This window comes from Artemia franciscana, chromosome 16, assembly GCF_032884065.1.
Source record: "Artemia franciscana chromosome 16, ASM3288406v1, whole genome shotgun sequence".
NCBI lineage: Eukaryota > Metazoa > Arthropoda > Branchiopoda > Anostraca > Artemiidae > Artemia > Artemia franciscana.
Window position 1 is genome coordinate 24,079,455 of NC_088878.1, and position 21,456 is coordinate 24,100,910.

Here is a 21,456-nt window from a genome sequence, read left to right on the forward strand (position 1 = left end):
CTTCATTCGTTTGGATTTTGTTTCAAAGTCAATGGAAATTGTGAAGACTTAATCGGTTTCCTGATTCGGGAGTGACGTGGGAATTTCTCAAGGATTTGAGCTTCTTTGGGCATTTTGCCAATAATTGATTCCCCCGATTGTCTTTACTATTTTCTCGAAATGACCTTAGGGGCTACATCGTATGTCAATCTTTGTGTTCTGAATAGAGATAATCGAGTAGATTATATCCTCTCTTTTTGGAGAAAAAGGGAAACCGAGGTTATCCTAGGAGAAAACTAAATTTATTTTAAGGTTTAAGCAGAAAGGAGATGGGTGTTTTTGGATAATAACATTTTTAGGATAAATGAAGAAAATATAGATGAATGTATTGTCGGGAGGGTTTCGTCTTATTTAGGGTTAATATAATCTTATTTCGAGTGCTTAAAATATTCTTGTATATACGTGATTTTTTCCAATTTTACTTTGTTCACACTATTGAATTGTTGTTTCGAACATTATTTTGCGAGTTGCCAAATCCCTGTGGTTTTTTTTGCAATATACATCTACCTATCTCTAGAAAAATTATGTATTGTCGGGCATCGAATAATTTCGTTTTATCTCCTTGCCTGACCTTCAGGGCTGGATTGAGTAGGTGCGGGGCCTGATTCGGATTTTTTGTGGGGTCCTCTTTATATTAAGTATTTAAATAAAAACATGCCTGTATAGTAGCTTACGTACGTAAAGTAGTTCACGTAAGTGGTGCATTTTTTTAAATATAGGGTTATCCCGATTAAACCAGTAAATTTGACCCGGGTATCAGATTTCTATATTGTAAAGAATATCTATATATATAAAAATAAGTTGTCTGTCTGTCTGTGGATGGATCAGGTGACGTCACCTGAAAAAACTGGATCAGGTGACGTCAAAACTGAAAAAACTAAAAAAAGGCAAAAACTACAAAAAAACTAAAAACTAATAAAAAAAATAAAAAAGCTAAAAAACTAAAAAAAAGGCAAAAACTACAAAAAAAACTAAAAACTAATAAAAAAGCTAAAAAACTAAAAAAACTAAAAAAAGGCAAAAACTACAAAAAAAACTAAAAACTAATAAAAAAAATAAAAAAGCTAAAAAACTAAAAAAACTAAAAAAAGGTAAAAAACTAAAAAAACTAAAAACTAAAAAAAAAAGGAAAAAACTGAAAAATAAGCTAAAATAAAGGTAAAAACCAATAAAAAACTAAAAAAAAAACTGAAAAAACTAAAAAAAAGGCAAAAACTACAAAAAAAAAACTAAAAACTAATAAAAAAAGTAAAAAAGCTAAAAAACTAAAAAAACTAAAAAAACTAAAAAAAAGGTAAAAAACTAAAAAAAATAAAAAATAAAAAAAAACTAAAAAAAAGGAAAAAACTGAAAAATAAGCTAAAATAAAGGTAAAAACCAATAAAAAACTAAAAAGAAAAAAAGGAAAAAACTAAAAAAAATTTTCATCTAAAAAACTAAAAAAAACTAAAAAAGGTAAAAACTAAAAGAACTAAAAAAGAAAAAAATAAATGACGACACTCAAAGAGAAAGCGACCAGGACAAAAGGAATGTTCGATTAGCAATCAACAAAGCACCGGGACACAGGGAGTATAAATGACGACCAGGACATAAGTAAAAAAAAAAAAACTATCTATATATATAAAAATAAGTTGTCTGTGGATCTGTGGATCGTGGATCAGGTGACGTCACCTGAAAAAACTGGATCAGGTGACGTCAAAACTGAAAAAACTAAAAAAAGGCAAAAACTACAAAAAAAACTAAAAACTAATAAAAAAAAATAAAAAAGCTAAAAAACTAAAAAAACTAAAAAAAGGCAAAAACTACAAAAAAAAACTAAAAACTAATAAAAAAGCTAAAAAACTAAAAAAACTAAAAAAAAGGCAAAAACTACAAAAAAAACTAAAAACTAATAAAAAAAAAAAAAACTAAAAAAACTAAAAAAACTAAAAAAAGGTAAAAAACTAAAAAAACTAAAAACTAAAAAAAAGGAAAAAACTGAAAAATAAGCTAAAATAAAGGTAAAAACCAATAAAAAACTAAAAAAAAAAAAAACTGAAAAAACTAAAAAAAGGCAAAAACTACAAAAAAACTAAAAACTAATAAAAAAAAGTAAAAAAGCTAAAAAACTAAAAAAACTAAAAAAACTAAAAAAAGGTAAAAAACTAAAAAAAAATAAAAAATAAAAAAAAACTAAAAAAAAAGGAAAAAACTGAAAAATAAGCTAACATAAAGGTGAAAACCAATAAAAAACTAAAAAGAAAAAAAGGAAAAAACTAAAAAAAATTTTCATCTAAAAAACTAAAAAAAAACTAAAAAAGGTAAAAACTAAAAGAACTAAAAAAGAAAAAAATAAATGACGACACTCAAAGAGAAAGCGACCAGGACAAAAGGAATGTTCGATTAGTAATCAACAAAGCACCGGGACACAGGGAGTATAAATGACGACCAGGACATAAGTAAAAAAAAAAAATTAACAAAACTAAAAAGAAGGTAAAAACTACAAAAAAACTAAAAAGAAAAAAAAACTAAAAACTAATAAAAAAACTAAAAAATCTAAAAATCTAAATAAACTAAAAAAGAAAAAAAAAGGAAAAAAATAAAGGAGAAAAACAAAACTAAAAAACGAATGTATATACAGACCGGTACACCGGGATACAAATGACGACCGGGACACAGGGAATATAAATGACGACCGGGACACAGGGACACAACTACAACGGGGACACCGGGGGAAACAGGGGGATATAAATGACGACCGGGACAAAAAAACTAAAAAGAAAAAAAAAACTAAAAACTAATAAAGAAACTAAAAAATCTAAAAATCTAAATAAGCTAAAAAAGAAAAAAAAGGAAAAAAATAAAGGAGAAAAACAAAACTAAAAAACGAATGTATATACAGACCGGGACACCGGGATACAAATGACGCCCGGGACACAGGGAATATAAATGACGACCGGGACACAGGGACACAACTACAACGGGGACACCGGGGGAAACAGGGGGATGTAAATGACGACCGGGACACCGGGACAGGGAATGGTCGATTAGCAATCACCATCAACAAAGCTCAAGGGCAATCATTAGAATCATGAGGTATAGATCTGAATACAGATTGTTTTCCCATGGACCATTATATGTTGCATGTTCAAGAGTCGGTAAACCTGACAATCTATTTATATGCAAAGACAATGGGACAGCAAAGAATGTTGTATATTCGCAAGTTTTACGTAGTTAAAACCATATATATATATATATATATATATATATATATATATATATATATATATATATATATATATATATATATATCTATATTCACAGGTGGGACATAGGGACACAACTACAATGGCGCGTAACTATTATGGCGCGTAACGACTTACGCGCGCGGGGGGGCTTGGGGGGGCGCGAAGCGCCCCCACCAACTAGGTGTTGGGGTGGCGCGAAGCGCCACCCCAACAGCTAGTATTATATAATAATGAACACATTTATAAATCTCATCTAGCAATGCAAACTTAAATCAACTTTGTTTTTAATTATTTAATGCTTATGTCAATTGTGTTGTGTTATTATATTGTGCTTTATATTATGTCTTATATAAAGACCTATAGGCTAAATCTCTATTTTTGTTGCAGCCTAAAATGCTAAAATGAGAATCAGGTTTCAGACAAGCATGAGAGGACACAATATTTCACTGTCATTCTTTCTAGAATATCCTATCAAGTTTCTGCTTTGAAATACATTTATCAATTTCAATCCCTTTATTGATAAGCATTATTTATGAAGTTTATGTTAAATAGAGAAGGGTTAATTTTTTATATTAGCACTTCCGATGTAGGCAGTTCATACTTTCCTCATTTCCTCTGTGAAAGGGATAAATTGTCCCCCTTTTCCATGTTTAGCTCGAGAAGACCGGAATTTCTCATACGCAGTGCAGTAAGTGAATTAAGTGGTCTTATTCGTGTAGGTGGACGAGGTTGGGGAATTCGGTTAAGTCATAAGTCCATGGACTTTTTCAAAAAGGGCCAAAGTCCACTTTTCATAATTTTACAATTATGAATTTCATTCCATTTCATTATATTCCATTTTGAATATACCAATCTATAGATCTCTTCGAGTTCTTTTGGACCATACGCTTAACTCGTTTTCGGAAAAATTGGAGTTAAGCCATTTTTGTAAAATGCCTCAGAAGTATTTCAGTAGTTTCATAATTTTTTAGTATAATCCTCTCCTTTCCCACTAAATTGTCTTTTCTTTAAAATCACCTTTTATTAAAAAAATATAATGTCTAAAAGAGGTACTTGCTACAAAATTTAGCCTATGTTCTAAGAACCCTGCTTCGCTGTTTTTTAATTCCTAGCAATCAGTTAGTTAAGTATTGTTGCAATTAAAGCGGGTAGGGAGGGGATTTTTCCTTCTGTAGTCCCTCTTTACGTGGGTTAGATGATCTTCCTTTCTTTTTTCGAGTTCATGTATATGTCTCAGAAATAAGAAAAAGTAGGTAAATTGACTAAATCCATAAGATTTCACAAGACCAGGGGTGGTAGGGATGTACAGTGAAGGAGCCCTGTCGCTCCTCCCTGAAATCCTAGAAATTCCCAAATTACTTGGCAGTTCTCATTCAAATTATAAAATAAACTTAATTTTATGAGTGGGACCCTGAAAAAGATCCTGCTTTCATGTCTGAGTGATGACCAAGGCTGTAGCCAGGGGGCTACTGGGTTTGACCCCCCCCCCCCTCCAAAAAAAAATTGTTCGACTTGAAAAAATAATAATAAAAGAATGCATAGCCTGTAAACAAGTTTGATGTGTTTTGTAAATTTTTTTTACAAAAAAACTTGTCGTTTTAGTTTTAAATGTATAATATTCTTCTTCTTCTCCGTGAGGTATGAGGATCATGAACATTAAGGGCAGGTTCTTTCACCTCTTTAACGTCCGTGTTTGCTTCTTCCTTTGTGAATTCAAATAGTTCCGTTGGACATACAGATATAAACCCGCCCTTAGATTGACAGAAGTATACTTTTGGACTTGATTTATTGTCAAATCCAATATGAAGATACAGACGCTTGAAAAATGATTAAGTGACGGAACTAAATGGTCCTTAGTTGAAATGTCCTCATTGACAAAATTAATTATTTTGATAATGATTTCTCTTAAAAGGTGCATGTCTTTGTAGATAAATATCCACTGAATCGTATTCTAAGTTTGAATGTGAATATAATGTCACTTCCATGCCTGTACCAGAACTGTCGAATTTAGAGAATTGTGGTTACAATAAAGGCAGATACTTAACCAACCCTTTGTTTTGTCTTCATCATATATTTTATTTGAGGGGCTTAGCAACCTCCCCCACCCTGTTTCAGGCTCATTCGATTTGAAATAGAAGTTCTAGCCCCCCCCCCTCAAACTCCCATTCTACCAACCTTCTTCCAAGAGTGAAAGTGATTAGAGGTATACCACTACCCCCTCCCGTGCCTATTTTGCCACCTGGTCAACTGCAACCCCATGATATAGTTTTCTGATAGTCCTCAGATTTGTTATGTTTTTTGTTGATTAACAAACCCTTTCTTCTCATAAAAAAAGAAATAAAATAGTCGAAAGATTCAGTAAATTATCCTCTTGGAATGACGGAACTCCCTCAGCTCCCAAGGCAAAGGTTGTAATCTGTGCAAATTGCAGGTTCGTTTATAGGGTTTATCGTGAAAAAGGATAGGGTTGGGGGGCATAGAGATATCCGAATTTATCGAAATTTCAGCGATCATTCTTATGGCAAAGAAGATCTCAGGTCGTAATGAAGGAGGGGAGAGAGTTAGGGGCTTGGAAGGGGACAGGAAACTGACCAGCGATCATGATCTTACAGTATTGTGATTATGAAAGAGAAACCTTATAAAATGTATTTTGTTTTCAGTAATGCACAAATAAAGCATTGATCTTCAAAAGGTTTTCGGGGGCGGTAGTCCTTTTCTTGTTAGAGGTAATTTTGATTCGTGTTAGGATTCATTTATTCATATATAGTAGTATCTGATTAATTTTATATTTGATGTAATTATCATTTAAGTTTCTTTTTTTTTTAAGTTTGAACTTTTTAGTGACTATTTCTGTTTTTCTTTCGTTATTCATGTGGTCCTTTATTTTTCATTAAAAAATATTTTTGGGGAAGCATTTTAAAAATTAATCACCAAAAGTCTTTTTCTAACAATGCTGGGGTTTTTGTTATTTTTACATTTTCTTTGTAAGTTACGTTTAAAAGTAAGTAATTATTAATTTCAAAGAAGTAATAGACCCCCCCTCCCTAAATTTTTAATTTGAAGATTTTTTCATTGGGAAACGGCTTTTTGCATTTTCAAAAAAAATGTCCTGCCCCTTAGATTTTGAGAAATAAATTTCCCCACCTCCCTCTCCCTAGTTCCTGTGGATTGACACATTTAATATTAGTGCAATCAGTGACAGACTTGGAATGATTGATTCCGGGCTGGGGGCAAGGCTTAACCCCTCATCCATGGTTGCTCCAGGTCCCCAAGAACAGCTCCCATTAAAATGTCAAGAATTCTCCGGAAAATATAGTATAAAGCTTAATCTCCGGGGCATTCTCATTAAATCCGGAGTTCCTTTTCATTGAACAGGTAAATCATCCGTCTTCAATCAAGACACATTATGGCTTCAAATTCAGGTTTTAGCAGATACGACTTTAAACTAATATTTAAGGATCTTTGTGGTGCGTATCTAGTTTGAATAAGAACAGATTGAAAACCCGATATTTAGAATATTCTCAGACATCACCAATCGGTTTTGGAGAGTGGTTAATTATCTATTGTGCCGCTAACTCAGCTCCTTAACAAACTACACATCATGTATTCTGGTTTTAGAGGTTCAACATCTCCTTTTTCTATTTGAATTGGATTATTATTATTATTGTTGTTAAAGGGATTAATAAAAAAAAGCTCTAATTTTGATTCCTACCCATATTTGTTCAATGTTTGTTGTGCCATTGACGATAGTTTCCTATTGTTCTTTTTAGGAAACCGAACCATGTTATTTTCAGGCATCACCTTACCTTGGTGTTCACCAGCTAAGTGGAGCTTATCCTTTTGTTAGCGCTAGTCCAGTTCTTCAAATGATGACGCAAGATGCTGCTTCTCTTGGCGTAGTGCCAACAACAGTGATGGCGGCGGCACCTGCCCAGAATGGAACCAAAGTAACTAGAGCAGACCGTATTGAGGTAATTTTATTTTCCTTCCTGCAAACAGTTGAATTTGGACCACCCATTGTCACAGCAAAGGTATATATAAAGTAGTGCACGTTTGATTCAGAAATGGAACACATCGTAGCGCGACAAACGGATGTGGTCAGTGGAGGAACTAGCATTGGAATTTTTTCAGTCATTCCTTCCTGCCGCATTCACGACCATCCATCGGTAAAAATTCTTCATTGCGCACGGGTGAAGGAGGAGCCAAAGAGAAATGCGCGACACTTTATGTGCCTGGAAACTTCAATGGAGAGACAGTACCGCGCGTTACTATGTGTATACCTTTGCTATGATCCATTATGTTTTAATGGATTGGTTTAACCGGATTTTCAGCCGCGAAAGTATAGCTTTAGGAGAAAAAACTGCTTGTGTATTTTTTTTTTATGATTATTATTTGTTTCCTCTCGCTGAGGGCCTGGCGGCTTTTTTACACCTTCACATAGGATTTTATAATGCTTCTTCGCTCTTTTATTTTTTTTCTACAAAATATCCAAGTTCATTCCCTGTGTTTCTATCGTAGCCACAGATGTTATTTTAAACTCAAAATGGCGGCTTTCAGGTTTAATAAAGATTTTAGTTGCCTTTAGGGTCTTCTGTTAAAAAATAGTGATGACTATAAACTATGAGAGAGTTGAGCCAATGTGGTAACACATTGGCTTGGAACTCAACACATCCATGGTTCCGAGCTGGGCTCAACAGCCTGTGCTTCGTCTCAAGTACAGAGAGAGTTTAGCCAATGTGGCTCAACACATCCATGGTGCCGAGCTGGGCTCAACAGACCGTGCTTCGTCTCAAGTGCAAGTAAAATATTTAGCTTGACAGTCTCGAAAACAGGTCTGCAAACTGTCGAACTAATCTCAATTCAGATGGAGCCTACGAGCATTGGTATCAACAGAACTTTCTCACTTTTTCTACTTTTGATAGCCAGAAAAACAGGCCCTGTTCTGGAAAAAAAAACTTAGTCTGGCCTGTCACGGAAAAAGTGGGGTAGCAAAATAGCAATGCTACTTGGCATTTTTCAAATTTCCTGGCAGATTTTGTCTGCCAACAAATAAAAAAATATATAGAATCATTTTTACATATAAAAATACTTTTTGCTCAAAGAAAAGCTGTCAAAGCACAAGTTGTGCTGCTAAAAAGTAGGCAGCTTTTGGAATTCGGTCGAATTCTGCTACTAGCAGCTTTGGAACTTCGGTCATACCTGGTTCTGGCATGTTAGGGGACATTAAGAAAAAATATTTATTAGAAAGCTTGCTGCGATAACTGAATTTTTTCATTTATAAAACTTTAATTACTATAAGTTAATAATTTTCAACTAATGGAAAAAAAAATTGAAAATTAAATAGGAAATTGAACAGGAGGATAACCTGTTCTCGAATGCAAACTATGCACTTGTCCTTGATGCTGCATTATAGACCGGGGGTAGAAAGAGAACGGGCGTCATCCTCATATTATTCATCCTGAATGGCCTTGAATCATCCTTTTAATGTCAACATGGCTGTTTAAGGGGAAAAGGGGCTTAAACTGACATAAAGAACCTACTTCTCGAGAAAAACTAAAAAAATGGGAACAGTACACTTTCTCCTTTTCGACGCCTGGCCCTCTCCTCATAAGTGAACATCGTTTGATTTCACTATTTATGATTTGAGTGAACTTGATGTCGCGCGTTATTATACCCCTTTTTTCGACATTGACTGTCTCATTATGTCAATGGTACTGATTTGTGTTTTGGTTGTCGTCTGCTAACGTTAGTCAGGCTAATCTAGCCAGTCTTGGTTCTCCGTATGCGCGTCTACCGTCATCAGGTAATGAGCTCCGTGTGGCATTAACCACTCTTTTGCGTTTTTCATTTTCTGTATGGCAAAAGTTACATGAATCTCCTGTTATTGGGTAGCCTTTTTCTCTTTTCTCTTAACGGTTTTATTCTTCAGGCTTTGTTTCATATGTTCATGTGTCTAGATCAAAATTATGGAAGCGAGCGTAGTGTTCCTTCTGACGCTTGAGATTTTTGCATATTAAATTAATGTGAATTTGTCATCTGAAATAAGATGCATCAAGTTTTGTTTGGGTGGCTTTTAAAAGAGAAATGTAGACCCGTATCCAGTAGCTGTAGCTTGTAGCTTAAAGGGTTTGACAACATTAGTAGAAGTATTTCAAAATCTTTTGCAAACAGTGTTTTTTTCGGGAGGGGGGCAGATATGGTAATTCTGCTTATCCAGCATTATAAGCTTGTAGCTTTCTAGAGCAGTAACTTCGTGCTGAAATGATATAGGAGCTCAAAGAATAGATATTGGTCCTAATTTTCGCAAGAATGGGAAGATCTATTAGAAGAGTCTGCAGGGTACTAGTAATTACAGTGGCAAAAAATTATCTTTCATAGAAAAATGGGATAGGATCGTTGGTAGCCATTCTTGCCAAAGATAGTCTTTAAGAAAAGTTCGATGGGATTGCACCCGTGTTATCAGAGCTTTTGTATCAGAAAGTATACTGACAGTCAAATGATCCATTTCTAAGATGTATTGAAAATTTGAGAAGAACTCCCAACCACTGGCAATGTTGAAGCTCATTACACGATTTCTATTTCGGAAAATGAAACTTTAGTAAAAAAAAAAAGGGGGGGCAAAGAAACGTGCCTTCGATTATCCCTTTCTCTGGCTCATGTCGCATTCTTGTTTTGTTCGAGGTTTTGTCTGAATATTTCTATTTTTGAGGATATTCCGTCAAACGTTCCGTAAAATAGGACTTGCATATTGTGAGACATGTACTGGTGTTCATGGCTTCTTTGTATTCCATTGTGAAGCATGGTTTTCAACTGACAACTTTTGAAGTACTTTCTGAACTGGCTAGTCTTTGAACCTATAGATGACCATTAAATACGCACCATAAACATGCAATTTGCGTAAAGCTGAGTACGCTTATCGAATAAAACGAAATTTCTTTAGGATGGGGTAGAAAATGCCGAAGCACTACGTATTTTGCGTATAAAACTGAATGGATTCACAGACGCTTAAATCAGTTGGCAAAAGTTAAAACGTACCATACTGATCTTTAACGATTGGAAACTTGCAGTAAAAAAGTAATATGAACTAAAGCAAAACCTAAACTGTATCAAATACAACGCCATCTATTGAATGCATTAGACGAACACATTTAGCTTCTGTTAAAAGAAAAGTCTGCATAGTTAATTTTAACAAAGCTTAGGATTAAAATACACCAACATCAAAGAAGCATTGTACATAGAAATAGATCCCCTTAATTTATAAGAACCATTGAATTCATCTGAGCGCTCACCTGAGGCACTAAAACCCCTTTCACTTATCTAAGTATTGGGAATTATTTTCTACATATGCACGAAAAAGTGATAGTAGGTCCAGTGAACATTAACAGTTAATAATAATTGTGTCTATGAGCATATTATGTCTAGCCACTCAGACATTCTGATTCAACAGCTTGACTGTTGTGCTGATTTTGTCTAGGGTGCATATTTAAAGAGCTTTCCAACGATCGGTACATTTCCCCTTGCAGGGGTGTTACTTTTTTTGGGGGGACGAAGGATTTTTACCTACTGGCTGGTCATTTTCACTGACTGTGTTACATCAATAATTACCATATGTCTGTTTCTAATTTGGTACGTAAAATCCCTGCACGAGTTGGTAAAACTACTGTATTTACCGACTGAGATTGAGATTTTGGTATATGTCATGTCACTATGTTCATGGTCTTTATTCAACTAAATGGAAAACTATGGCCTCATCTGTAAAATCAAGGCAGGGGTCATGCGTTTACAGACCCAATTCGAGATTTCTGTAGATGACATGTCAGTATTTTCGTGGTCTTTGTTTAACCGAACAGAAAATTTCGGCAGCTTCGGAACTCATTCTTTTTACTGAGTTCCCATAAACATTGGGGGGGGGGGCGTCCCCTGTGTCCTCTTGTATTATAGCAGCCAAATATTTTGACAGAGAGCCAGTAAATTAGTTTTAGGGCTATAAGAGAATGCTTAGATATATATATATATATATATATATATATATATATATATATATATATATAATCTATTTTGCCTTTAATTTTCTAGTCCATTATACAGTGCTCATTTTCCTGCATGGCAAACTTTCCTTGTTCAATGGCATTTATTTCACGCTCGCCTAGTTTGTCTTGTCTTTCATTTCACGTTTCGTTTCGCAACCCTTTCAATCTAGAACTATATCATTGTCATTGGAAAATTTCTATTGACAATGAAATAAAACTAGTTTCCAAAATTTATGTTCCTAGGGGAGAAGGGGGAATTGCTAATGAGTTCCTTTTCTCAAGCTGTAGAAAAGTTTTGAAAATTTACTCGGATAAACATAAATAGACCCAAGACTAATGTGAGACATTTTGGGGCAGCACAGTCAGCAGTCCGGTCGGCAGTGATCCCATATTCTTAAATTCTGAAAATCTTTCTATATTCTAAAGCTTAAAAAAAAAGAATGTTTCTGAGTTTCACAACCTTCGATTTACATATGTTGAAGACATGGTGATTAGGTGGTGTAGCAGCAAAAATTATTTTCAATTAGTCCTACTGGGCTGAAAAACAAATCCTTCATAATGAAAGCTGACCAAATGTTATAAAAGTGACGAATTTTGAGTATTACTAAGGCTAGGAATAAGTTAAGATGAAAAGGTGACGTTGGGTAACGAAAAGATTGATCAGGTTGGCAGCTTCACTGACCTTGGTAGTATTATTAGTAAAGACGGTGGGAGCAGTGAAGATGTTACAGGGTGTTTTTTCACAGTTGAAAAAAGTGGCAGAATAGAAAGATAAGTCTGCAAACCAAGATTAGGATATTGGAAGCTACAGTGATGACAGTGGTCAAATATGGCTCTGAAGCATGGGTGCTCCGAAAAGCAGATGAAAATTTACTAGATGTTTTCCAGAGAAATTTCCTACGGATTGTTCTGGGTACCCGGCTGACTGATCGTATTTCAAACAGTAGGTTGTATGAAAACTGTGGTTCAATCCCGCTTACCAGGGTTATAATGAAAGAAAGGTTGAGAGGGCTAGGCCACGTTCTAGGGATGAAGGATGGCAGATTGCCGAAGGTTGTCCTTTTTGGCCAACCGTCTGGGGCTACACGGAAAGCAGGTCGTCCTCGTCTGGGTTTAAATAAAGATTTAAGGAAATTGGAACTTCTTGGGAGGGTGTAAAGAGGGAGGCCTTGAAAAAATTAGGCTGGAGGAGGAGCGTGCGTAGCTGTGTTGGCCTTAGGCGGCTTGGTGGTGCAGTGAGTTATTATTAGTAGTAGTAGTAGTAAAATTGAACTTGTCAGCTAGAAGCAACGAATATAAAAAAGTGACTTATTGTTTAATGAATTTTATATTCAGCCATCGGAAAACCTAACAAATTTGTCAAGTTATGTGTTACGAAATGGGTGAAGTGTTAAAATTAATTAATTGCCTGTATGCGTATGTAAGTTGGGCTGTAACTTCTATGCAAAAACAAATAGGATGACAAATTTGCCCTCCCCCTCTTTATGACTGTCCCAAACCTTAATGACTACAAGCTAAGTTAGAGGAGAATGGACTTTGAGCCTGTTTCCCTCAAAATATCAAGACTTGTATTTTTGTTTTCCTGCACTTTTTTTGGATTTTGTCCGCAGTTTGTCTTTTTTTAGGTTTTAATGTACTCCCCCCCCCCGGAGATGTATTCCTGGGCATGTGTTTGACTGACCTTGTCAAAACATCAAAAGAAAATACATTAAAAAGAAATAGCACCTTAGTAAATAATACCTTAGTTAAGAATGCACTGTATGGTTTATATATATATACTAGCTGTTGGGGTGGCGCTTCGCGCCACCCCAACACCTAGTTGGTGGGGCGCTTCGCGCCCCCCAAGCCCCCTTGCGCGCGTAAGTCGTTACGCGCCATTGTAGTTGTGTCCCTGTCCTGTGTCCCACCTGTGAATATATATATATATATACATATATATATATATATATATATATATATATATATATATATATATATATATATATATATATATATATATATATATATATATGTGTGTGTGTGTGTGTGTGTGTGTGTGTGTGTGTGTGTGTGTGTTTGTATTTTAACTACGTAAAACATGCGAATATACAACATTCTTCGCTTTCCCATTGTCTATGCATATAAATAGATTGTCAGGTTTACTGACTCTTGAACATTCAACGTATAATTGTCCACAGGAAAAACATTCCGTATTCAGATCTATACCTCATTATTCTAATGATGTTTCCCTGTGTCCCGGTCGTCATTTATATTCCCTGTGTCCCGGTCGTCATTTATATTCCCTGTGTCCCGGTCGTCATTTGTGTCCCGGTGTCCCAGTTTGTAATTTCTCTTTGAGTATCCCGGTCGTCATTTATATATCCCGCCTGTGCCCCCGGTGTCCCCGTTGTAGTCGTGTCCCTGTGTCCCGGTCGTGATTTGTGTCCGGGTGTCCCAGTCTGTAATTTCTCTTTGAGGTTCCCGGTCGTCATTTATATTCCCTGTGTCCCGGTCTTCATTTGTGTCCCGGTATGTAATTTCATCAGTTGACAAACATGACGTCAGTCGACACACAAACATGACGTCACTCGACACACACACACAGACAACTTATTTATATATATATATATAGATTTATTCATATTTAAATACTAAATATTATACAGTGGTTTCTTTGTCTGTATTTTTTGTTTGCTTTACATATCCCAGTATCAGTCGCTAACTTTCTTGCAATGGTCTAGAAAAAAAGATTTATTTTCTCTGAAAAGAAGGGAACTTTCCTTTTTCCTTAATATCTCTCCTACACTAACTGAAATAAGAATATTCTTATGCCAAGTCTCATTCCCACCAGGAAATGTGATTTTGGAATACTTTTTTAGTAAACAATACTGGTGGAAAGTTATTTTTCCACGATTTAAGCTGGAATGTAAATTTGATCCAACTGAAGCAGGGATGTCCATTTTCGTTTATAATGAAGCATGAGATTCCAATCTAAACAACTAATTTGAATTGTGATTGCACAAAAATAGAATCACATGTTCTAATTTTTTTTGAAATTTTTTTTTATCCGAAGTTTTTTTCTTCTTTTTTCGATTTTTTTTAATATTACGGTTTCTAGGACTAGGGTTTGCCCTACGTTACATTTCCTTAACCTTACAAGAGAACCAACAACATGGTTTTCGAATTTGTTGTGTTGAGGCCTTTTTTAACTTTTTTTTTTTTTTTTTTTTTTTTTTTTTTTTTTTTTTTTTTTTTGAATCCAAAACGGAAGTTCCACTTTTAATATTTTAATTTACTTAGTTGTTTTTCTGTTTTGACGACAGGTGGAACTATCCTTCTGTAGTTCTACAATTATCGGCTTGTATTTGTGCTCTAGCACAGAAGCCTATTGATAGGTATTAAACCAAAAAAAAGACGTAACTTATACTCCTTTGCGAGGATCGGCAAAAAATTGTCGTCTTGTTCAATAAAATGACCCCTTAAAGTTTGCTGGATCTCTCGTTGGCCTGTATGATGCAAACAAGGATGCGCTTTTTAGCAGTTTGGAAATGTTAATTTTACGGAGAGAAAAGACCCCCCCCCCCTATCGAATTCTGTTTCTATCTGCACGCACAAAATAGTCTTAATATCGATTTTGTTATTTCACAAGGTAGCTTTCATCCAAAAAGGAATATATTCTCGATAACTACTTCTGAACGACAAAACTCATTGCTGACCTTGGACCTGCGACCCTGAAGTTCTAAATCCGATTGTCTACTATTTGAGCTAGTGTGGCTTCGTAGTTTGCTTTACACCTTTGGCGTATTTACATGCAAAGTAAATGGATTTCCTGTAATGGGGTATACCTAAACATTGACATCTATTGGTAGATTTGTAATCAAATACATTATCCAAAATATATCATTTTTACTGGAACTTGTATTATTCCGTGGCGGCTTCGGTCTTATCATCTTGTATGAACTGGATATGCATCTGAAAATACAATAGGAATTCGAAGACCACCAAGATATATCTCTTTAAGCAGTGAGATTTACGTTACATGGAATCAACAAATTTTTACCAAAAAAAAAAAAGATATGGAATGTGACTATCCCAGATTTTTTTTATGTTCCTTTTTTCTTTTGTAATTTATGTTTTCCCTTTTGTTCTTCTCATTTTTTTTTTCTGCTGTCAGTTTCGAGTAAAACAAGGAGGATTTCAAGATAGTCTTGTCTGGCTGTTACTTTTAGCGAGCTGGTCAAATATAGCTGATTAAAAATTACTATACAGTTGATTAACTTTTTACTTTTAAAAAGTTAAAATTTAAGTTTTGGCCCTGAAGACTAAAACATATCTATAAAGCCAACGGGGGACATGGAAATTAAAAAAAAAACAACTAAATGATATTCCACAGGAAAATCTTATAGTTTGGAGGAGGGGGTAGTCCGCTTATGCAAGCTTCACCACCCTTGACATGCACATGCTCCTATTGATTTTTTCCTCTTTTAATATTCATACCCCTACTTCTTTCTTACGCTCTATGCTAATGGAGTGTATAGCTTCGTTTAAGACTGTATCTGTAAGCAGTTTTGAGTAATAAATATAGAACTTTGTATTTAAACCAGGAAAAATCATTTGGTTTTGGATTTTTTTTTCTACAAAACCATCTAAAATAAAGAATATATGAAGTAAAATTAACATAATCTGTAGAATAAATTTAATTCATAGTTTAGCTGCACAATGAATGCTGAAAAAAGGAGATATCATTAAATTGCTATGCTGGATAAAGAATCGTTGTTGTATGTATGTTACTTATAAACGAGTTGAATTCTAATACTGACGCGTAAACGAAAGATGCTTTAAAAAAATAGCCGTTCACTTATAGATTACGCATCTTCGTCACCTGATCGGCTAGTTATAACTTCTTCCAAGGAATTAAGTTCAATAAGTATGTTGATTTGTTCAAATCGATGGAAAACTCTATTGCTTCGATTCTGAATGATTTTTCTTGGTGCAATTTTGTTATTGGATGCTTCTTAATCAGAATGATTTATTTGCAAAGTGGTGAATCAGCCCTGAGTCACAGTTCCACCGACTCTGTTTAATAACTAAACAAGGTTAGGGTTCTAATTTGAGCCCTTTATTTATCCCCCTTCTTCCTCGGCTAAATGGATCTATGATTATCCAAGCGATTTTCCAAAGGGCTTTCCAACCGTTTCCCACTTCATTAAACTTGGTTATGCGCAATATGAGACTCACGAGCCAGGGGTACCTGAATCTTTCTTAGAAAATACTAATTTTTGGAATTTCAATCCATAATTTACTTCATGTTCTAAGGAAAGTGATACTGTGTATCATGACATTTAAAAATGAATGAAAATGTGTGAATGACGGTGTAAGTACATCTGAAATTTATGAACTATAATCGATATAGAAGAATATAACGATATAGAAGAATAAGAAAGAATAAGAGAATATAGAATAGAAGAATAGAAGAATATAGGATATAGAATATATAGAATAGAATAAAGTAGAAGAATAAGAAGAATATAACGATATAGAAGAATAAGAAAGAATAAGAGAATATAGAATAGAATTAAATAGAATATATAGAATAGAAGAATATAGAAGTATAAGAAGAATATAACGATATAGAAGAATAAGAAAGGAACTCGAGCGAATCAGCCATCTGTTGCACGATTTTTGGGGTACCATGGTGTACCAGGATTTTTTTTTATAATGGGTAAAGAGCCAGTTTCCTTCAGCAGAATAAAAAATAGAAAATAGATACAATTTAAATTGCGACATAACGAGAGAATTAAAATTATCTTTATGATACTTTTTTATTTTGCATAGAACGGCTATTAGATATATAGCCGAAACATTTAATGAATTTTGTTCTTCATTTCACTGCTCCTTTAGTCAATATTCTTATTGCGTTATCCTTTATTGCTTTTATGACAGAAAAGCAGTGTGGTTTTCATTGTTATTTACGGCTTAGCATTTGTTAATATCAATATAATAAATATAACTACAATCCGCAAATGTGTTTTATTAATCGGTCTTTGTGCGTTTGCGAGTAAAGCCCTTCTTGAATTTCTTACTATTAATATGCTCTTTCAGATAGAAAGCTCCCCCTCCCTCTATTTGGAATTAAAGATCGTAATGATCCATTGGTCTCGTTATTAAGTTTAAAGGATATAGTAATCAGAATTAGCTGCAAATATAAAATTTTCTAAAATTTTAAATTTAGATTTAAATAATAGATGGAGAGAAAGAGAGAGAGAGAGAGAGAGAGAGAGAGAGAGAGAGAGAGAGAGAGAGAGAGAGAGAGAGAGAGAGAGAGAGAGAAGAAGAGAGAGAGCATGATTTCAACTGGACGGAGGAGAGCATGTTTTCTCTATGCATTCAAAGAAAATAAGAGAATGGTAATAAAACACTCCAATTTTGCCATACGTGTGAGGTTGGGGCGGTCTCTTCACAGATAAACCTCCCAATTTGGAGATACTCTTTTTTTTGTTTTTACCAGATTAGTAGCTGTGTCGGCGTTTGGATCAGAGAAGACTTTTGTTTTAAAGGCAAACCCTTTTACTCAGGTTTGCAGATAGAAAGAGGAGATGATAAATCTCGTGTGAGCCTAGTTTTCGCTGTAAATAATTCAAAAGTGTAGCTTTTTTTGCTGTTTGTTTTTCTTATGTGTATTCCGCCCCAAGTGCTTTATATAGGAACATTAATCGCTTACTACAGCAAGGGAACATGTCGAACAAGTAAAATTTTGCAGGAGAGGCTAAGAGCTTATATTCTTGGGGTAATTCAAAATCAACAAATTTGCCTTCAGTATTTGTTTCTTTGGGCAGTGAATACTTATCATAATATGGTGGTATGTAGGGTGAGGGAGGCTTGGGGCCTGCTATCCACTCCCCAAATTTTCTGTTTTATCGAATTTCTGGGTGCTTTTATTTACATTGTCAAATAGAACTTGTTTTTTTTATTATTATCCCTCCCCCTCTCTGAAAAAAGACCTGTTAACGTGCCTGTAATATCATGCTTTTTTAGTATCAAGAAAGTCTTGCTCCTAGTGTGTTGGATTGCTAGACAGGTTTCCTTTCAGCAGTTTGTGATTCATATGGAATCGGGTTAGCTTTTATATTGAAGTTTGCTGTGAGATTCAAGCAAGGCTTAGCTTTATTTCATTGTGTATTTGTTCTTTTATGAAGCATGTCTACAAGGTTTATATCAACTTTTGATTTTTTTTTAATTAAATTTTCTACCTCTTATTTATAAGAGAATAGAATATGAGCGCAATATAATTTTATTCCGTTCTTGGGAAATAGACGATTTTTTTACAGAGCTAGAAATTTAAGAAATTATAATTTTCAGGATTTGTTTTTCTGACTTTCAAGTTGATATTGACCTTAGAAGAGAACTTTTAGCTTTGGTTTGTTTTAGCAATATTATTCGTTCTAACAATTTTCTTAAAACAGTTACTATATATATATATATATATATATATATATATATATATATATATATATATATATATATATATATATATATATATATATATATATATATATATAGCTAAAAATAAGTTCTTAATCGTGATCAGCTTTTTAAGCCAGAAACTGTAAAATCTGAATTTGAAACAACATAAAATAAAGAAATTTTTGCGAGCTTAAAAGCAGCTTTTAATTGTCTATAATTAGTGTTACAAATATGCAACTGACGTCGGTATAAAATTATGCCTTACTTAAAATATTCCAATAATCGCCCCAGAACCAAAAACCACTGTAATTCATACTAGAAAAGACACTTGAGTATTTTATGTGAGGATCAAAAAGATAAGAATAAACGTTACAATACGTTTAAAATCATGCTAGGCGGCCTTTGAGGGCCTTTTTCAGCAGCAACAAACTGAACACGAAAAGAGATTCGACCACAGAGGGAGGTTTCCCCCTTTTCTTTTGGATGTTTTCTTCTTTTTGTATTCATATCTCTGCTGCCAAAGACTGCATGGGAAGAGTGTTGCCGAAGTCGTGCACGAATATTCAGCTTTTTTTTTCTAGCTGCAGATTAGCTAGTCTGAATTTTTATGGACATTTTCAAATATTGAAAGATAACATTAAGTTGAAACCCTGGAACAAACACATAAAAGCTGTATTTAAAACAAAAATCAAAGTTAAAATGAAACATAGATAAATAAAGCTGATGTTCAAAGAAACAATTCTTTATGTATGTTGCTATACTCTTTTTGTAATATGCGGCCTTATCAGATCGTTGCATTTGTTTTCTCTTTTTCTTTTCGATATTCGCTTCTGCCTGGCCTTATGCTACTAATAGCCTGTCTCTGCTGTATCATCTGGTCAAATACAATCTGGCAGCGCTGCCCAGGGCCACATTCAGGCAAGTGGGATCACAATCCCTCCTCCAACAATGTCAAGCATGGCTCAGACCTATGCGACCTCGGTCGCCTCTCTTGATGCGTCTCGCAAACGTCAACGCGATGAGGAGCTGCAGCTGATGGTAGTGTACCGCTTTGCATCTTGTCACTCCTCCCTCTTCCTTATCTTTACTTTGCTTTTATAGTTTTCATAAAGTTTTCATTCTTCCTCCTTCTTTATCTTTCATATGCTTTTACCATTTCCAGTTTAAACGGTATTAGGTCACTGCATAAAGTGTCAGATTAGCAGGGTCATGATATTCTGCTTAGAAATTATATAAACGTTTCCCATTGAGGCTAATGAAAACTTTGGTGCATTTTCTTTTAGTTATTATTCTTAAAGAGGGTAGTTGTATTATAGCGACCCCACTCAAGGAGTGAAGTTCCGTCAGTCCCTATGAAATATTCCTAAATAGGATGAAAATATAAAACATAAGTAAAGAAATTATGGAAACTACAACAAATAATTATGGAAAGCAGGCTGCCCAGAACGCGTTCTATCAAATACCTAACCTAACATATCCAAAATACCAACTCTATATATTAAATGTTTAATATTATACCTATACAGTAGTTTATGTCACTGTGCCTAAGCTAATTGTCACCGAATGCAGACAGAAAAATCCTTTTTTATGTAGACAGATCAGATGAAACTTCTTTAGTGGGGTTGCTAATACATAAGTACCTTAAGGAGATATTATTTTAAACCAAAACAACGTCTTGCCTTGCTTACGTATTCTAATACGAAATAGGAGCTTTTGGTAACCGGCTATTGCCCTTTTTAATTAAAGTTTATGATTAGTTTTAATGTACACTTGTAATTCCATTGACGCCCATTTTGCATTCTTTCAGGGAGGAGCTCAAGATAGTCTAGTCTGGCTGTTGGTTTTAGCGAGCTGGTCAAATATATCTGATTAAAAATTAATATGTGGTTGATTAACTTTTTTAAAGTTGTGGCTGTGAAGACTAAAACGCATTTCTAAAGCCAACGGGAGACATGGAAATTGAAAAAAATTGAATGATATAACAGAGAAAATCTTAGACCTTGGAAGGGGGGGGGGGGTAGCGCGCTTGTGCTAACTCCATCGACCCTTAATAGGCATTTATGCTCTAATTGATTATGCATCTTCTAATATTAAACCTCTCTAGTTCTTCCTTGTGCTTTATGTTTATAGGGGGTCTTGCGCTAATGTTTATAAAGGGTGTAGCTTCTTTTAATACCGTATCTGAATTTGCTTCAGGCTTATACGGACTTCACTTCTTAAAGAAGAAAAAAAGGTAGTTAAATGAATAATATAGGACATTTGGGGAGGTAGGAGGAGGTGACAAATCATTGATTTGTCACATCAACAAAATCAAGATTTTGGGGTCCAGGTCTAGCCACCAGTAAATACATGCTTTATTGTGCTTGCTTTGAGTTTCAATTTACTTGCATTGGGTGTCTCCTTTTTTCCTCTTCTTTAGGCGGAGGGCTTAACCTTAAACCTTCCAAGCATTCCATTCTTTTTCTATAGCCTGTTCTCTATTTCTTCTATTCTTTAGTGTCTTATAACTCATTATACCCAAGTGCTAAATTATGCATTATTTTATTCTTCGAAACTAGTATTTAGTCGTAGTTCGGCTGTATTGATTTTCACCGGCCTCTCACCTAATTTGAGTTATTTTCTATGGTCATATGAAGGATAGTTTATTATCCCTTTTTGTTTTGTACTTTAGAGTCATATTTTTCTTCGTAGGTACTACGGTACTGTGGTAATAGACT

The 21,456-nt window shown here is 34.5% G+C and overlaps 1 protein-coding gene across 16 annotated transcripts in view; it reads left to right on the forward strand.

Annotated features, from left to right (window-relative positions):
• Window positions 1–21,456, forward strand: part of LOC136037250 (muscleblind-like protein) — a 295,621-nt gene that overhangs the window by 263,213 nt on the left and 10,952 nt on the right. For 12 of the 16 annotated variants that reach the window (XM_065719866.1, XM_065719871.1, XM_065719865.1 and 9 more), the window contains 2 exons: window positions 7,037–7,237; window positions 19,595–19,777. In XM_065719866.1, the coding sequence (XP_065575938.1) occupies window positions 7,037–7,237; window positions 19,595–19,777 (384 nt within the window). The remainder of the gene's footprint in view (window positions 1–7,036; window positions 7,238–19,594; window positions 19,778–21,456) is intronic. The other 4 variants (XM_065719879.1, XM_065719878.1, XM_065719880.1 and 1 more) reach the window with 2 other exon arrangements.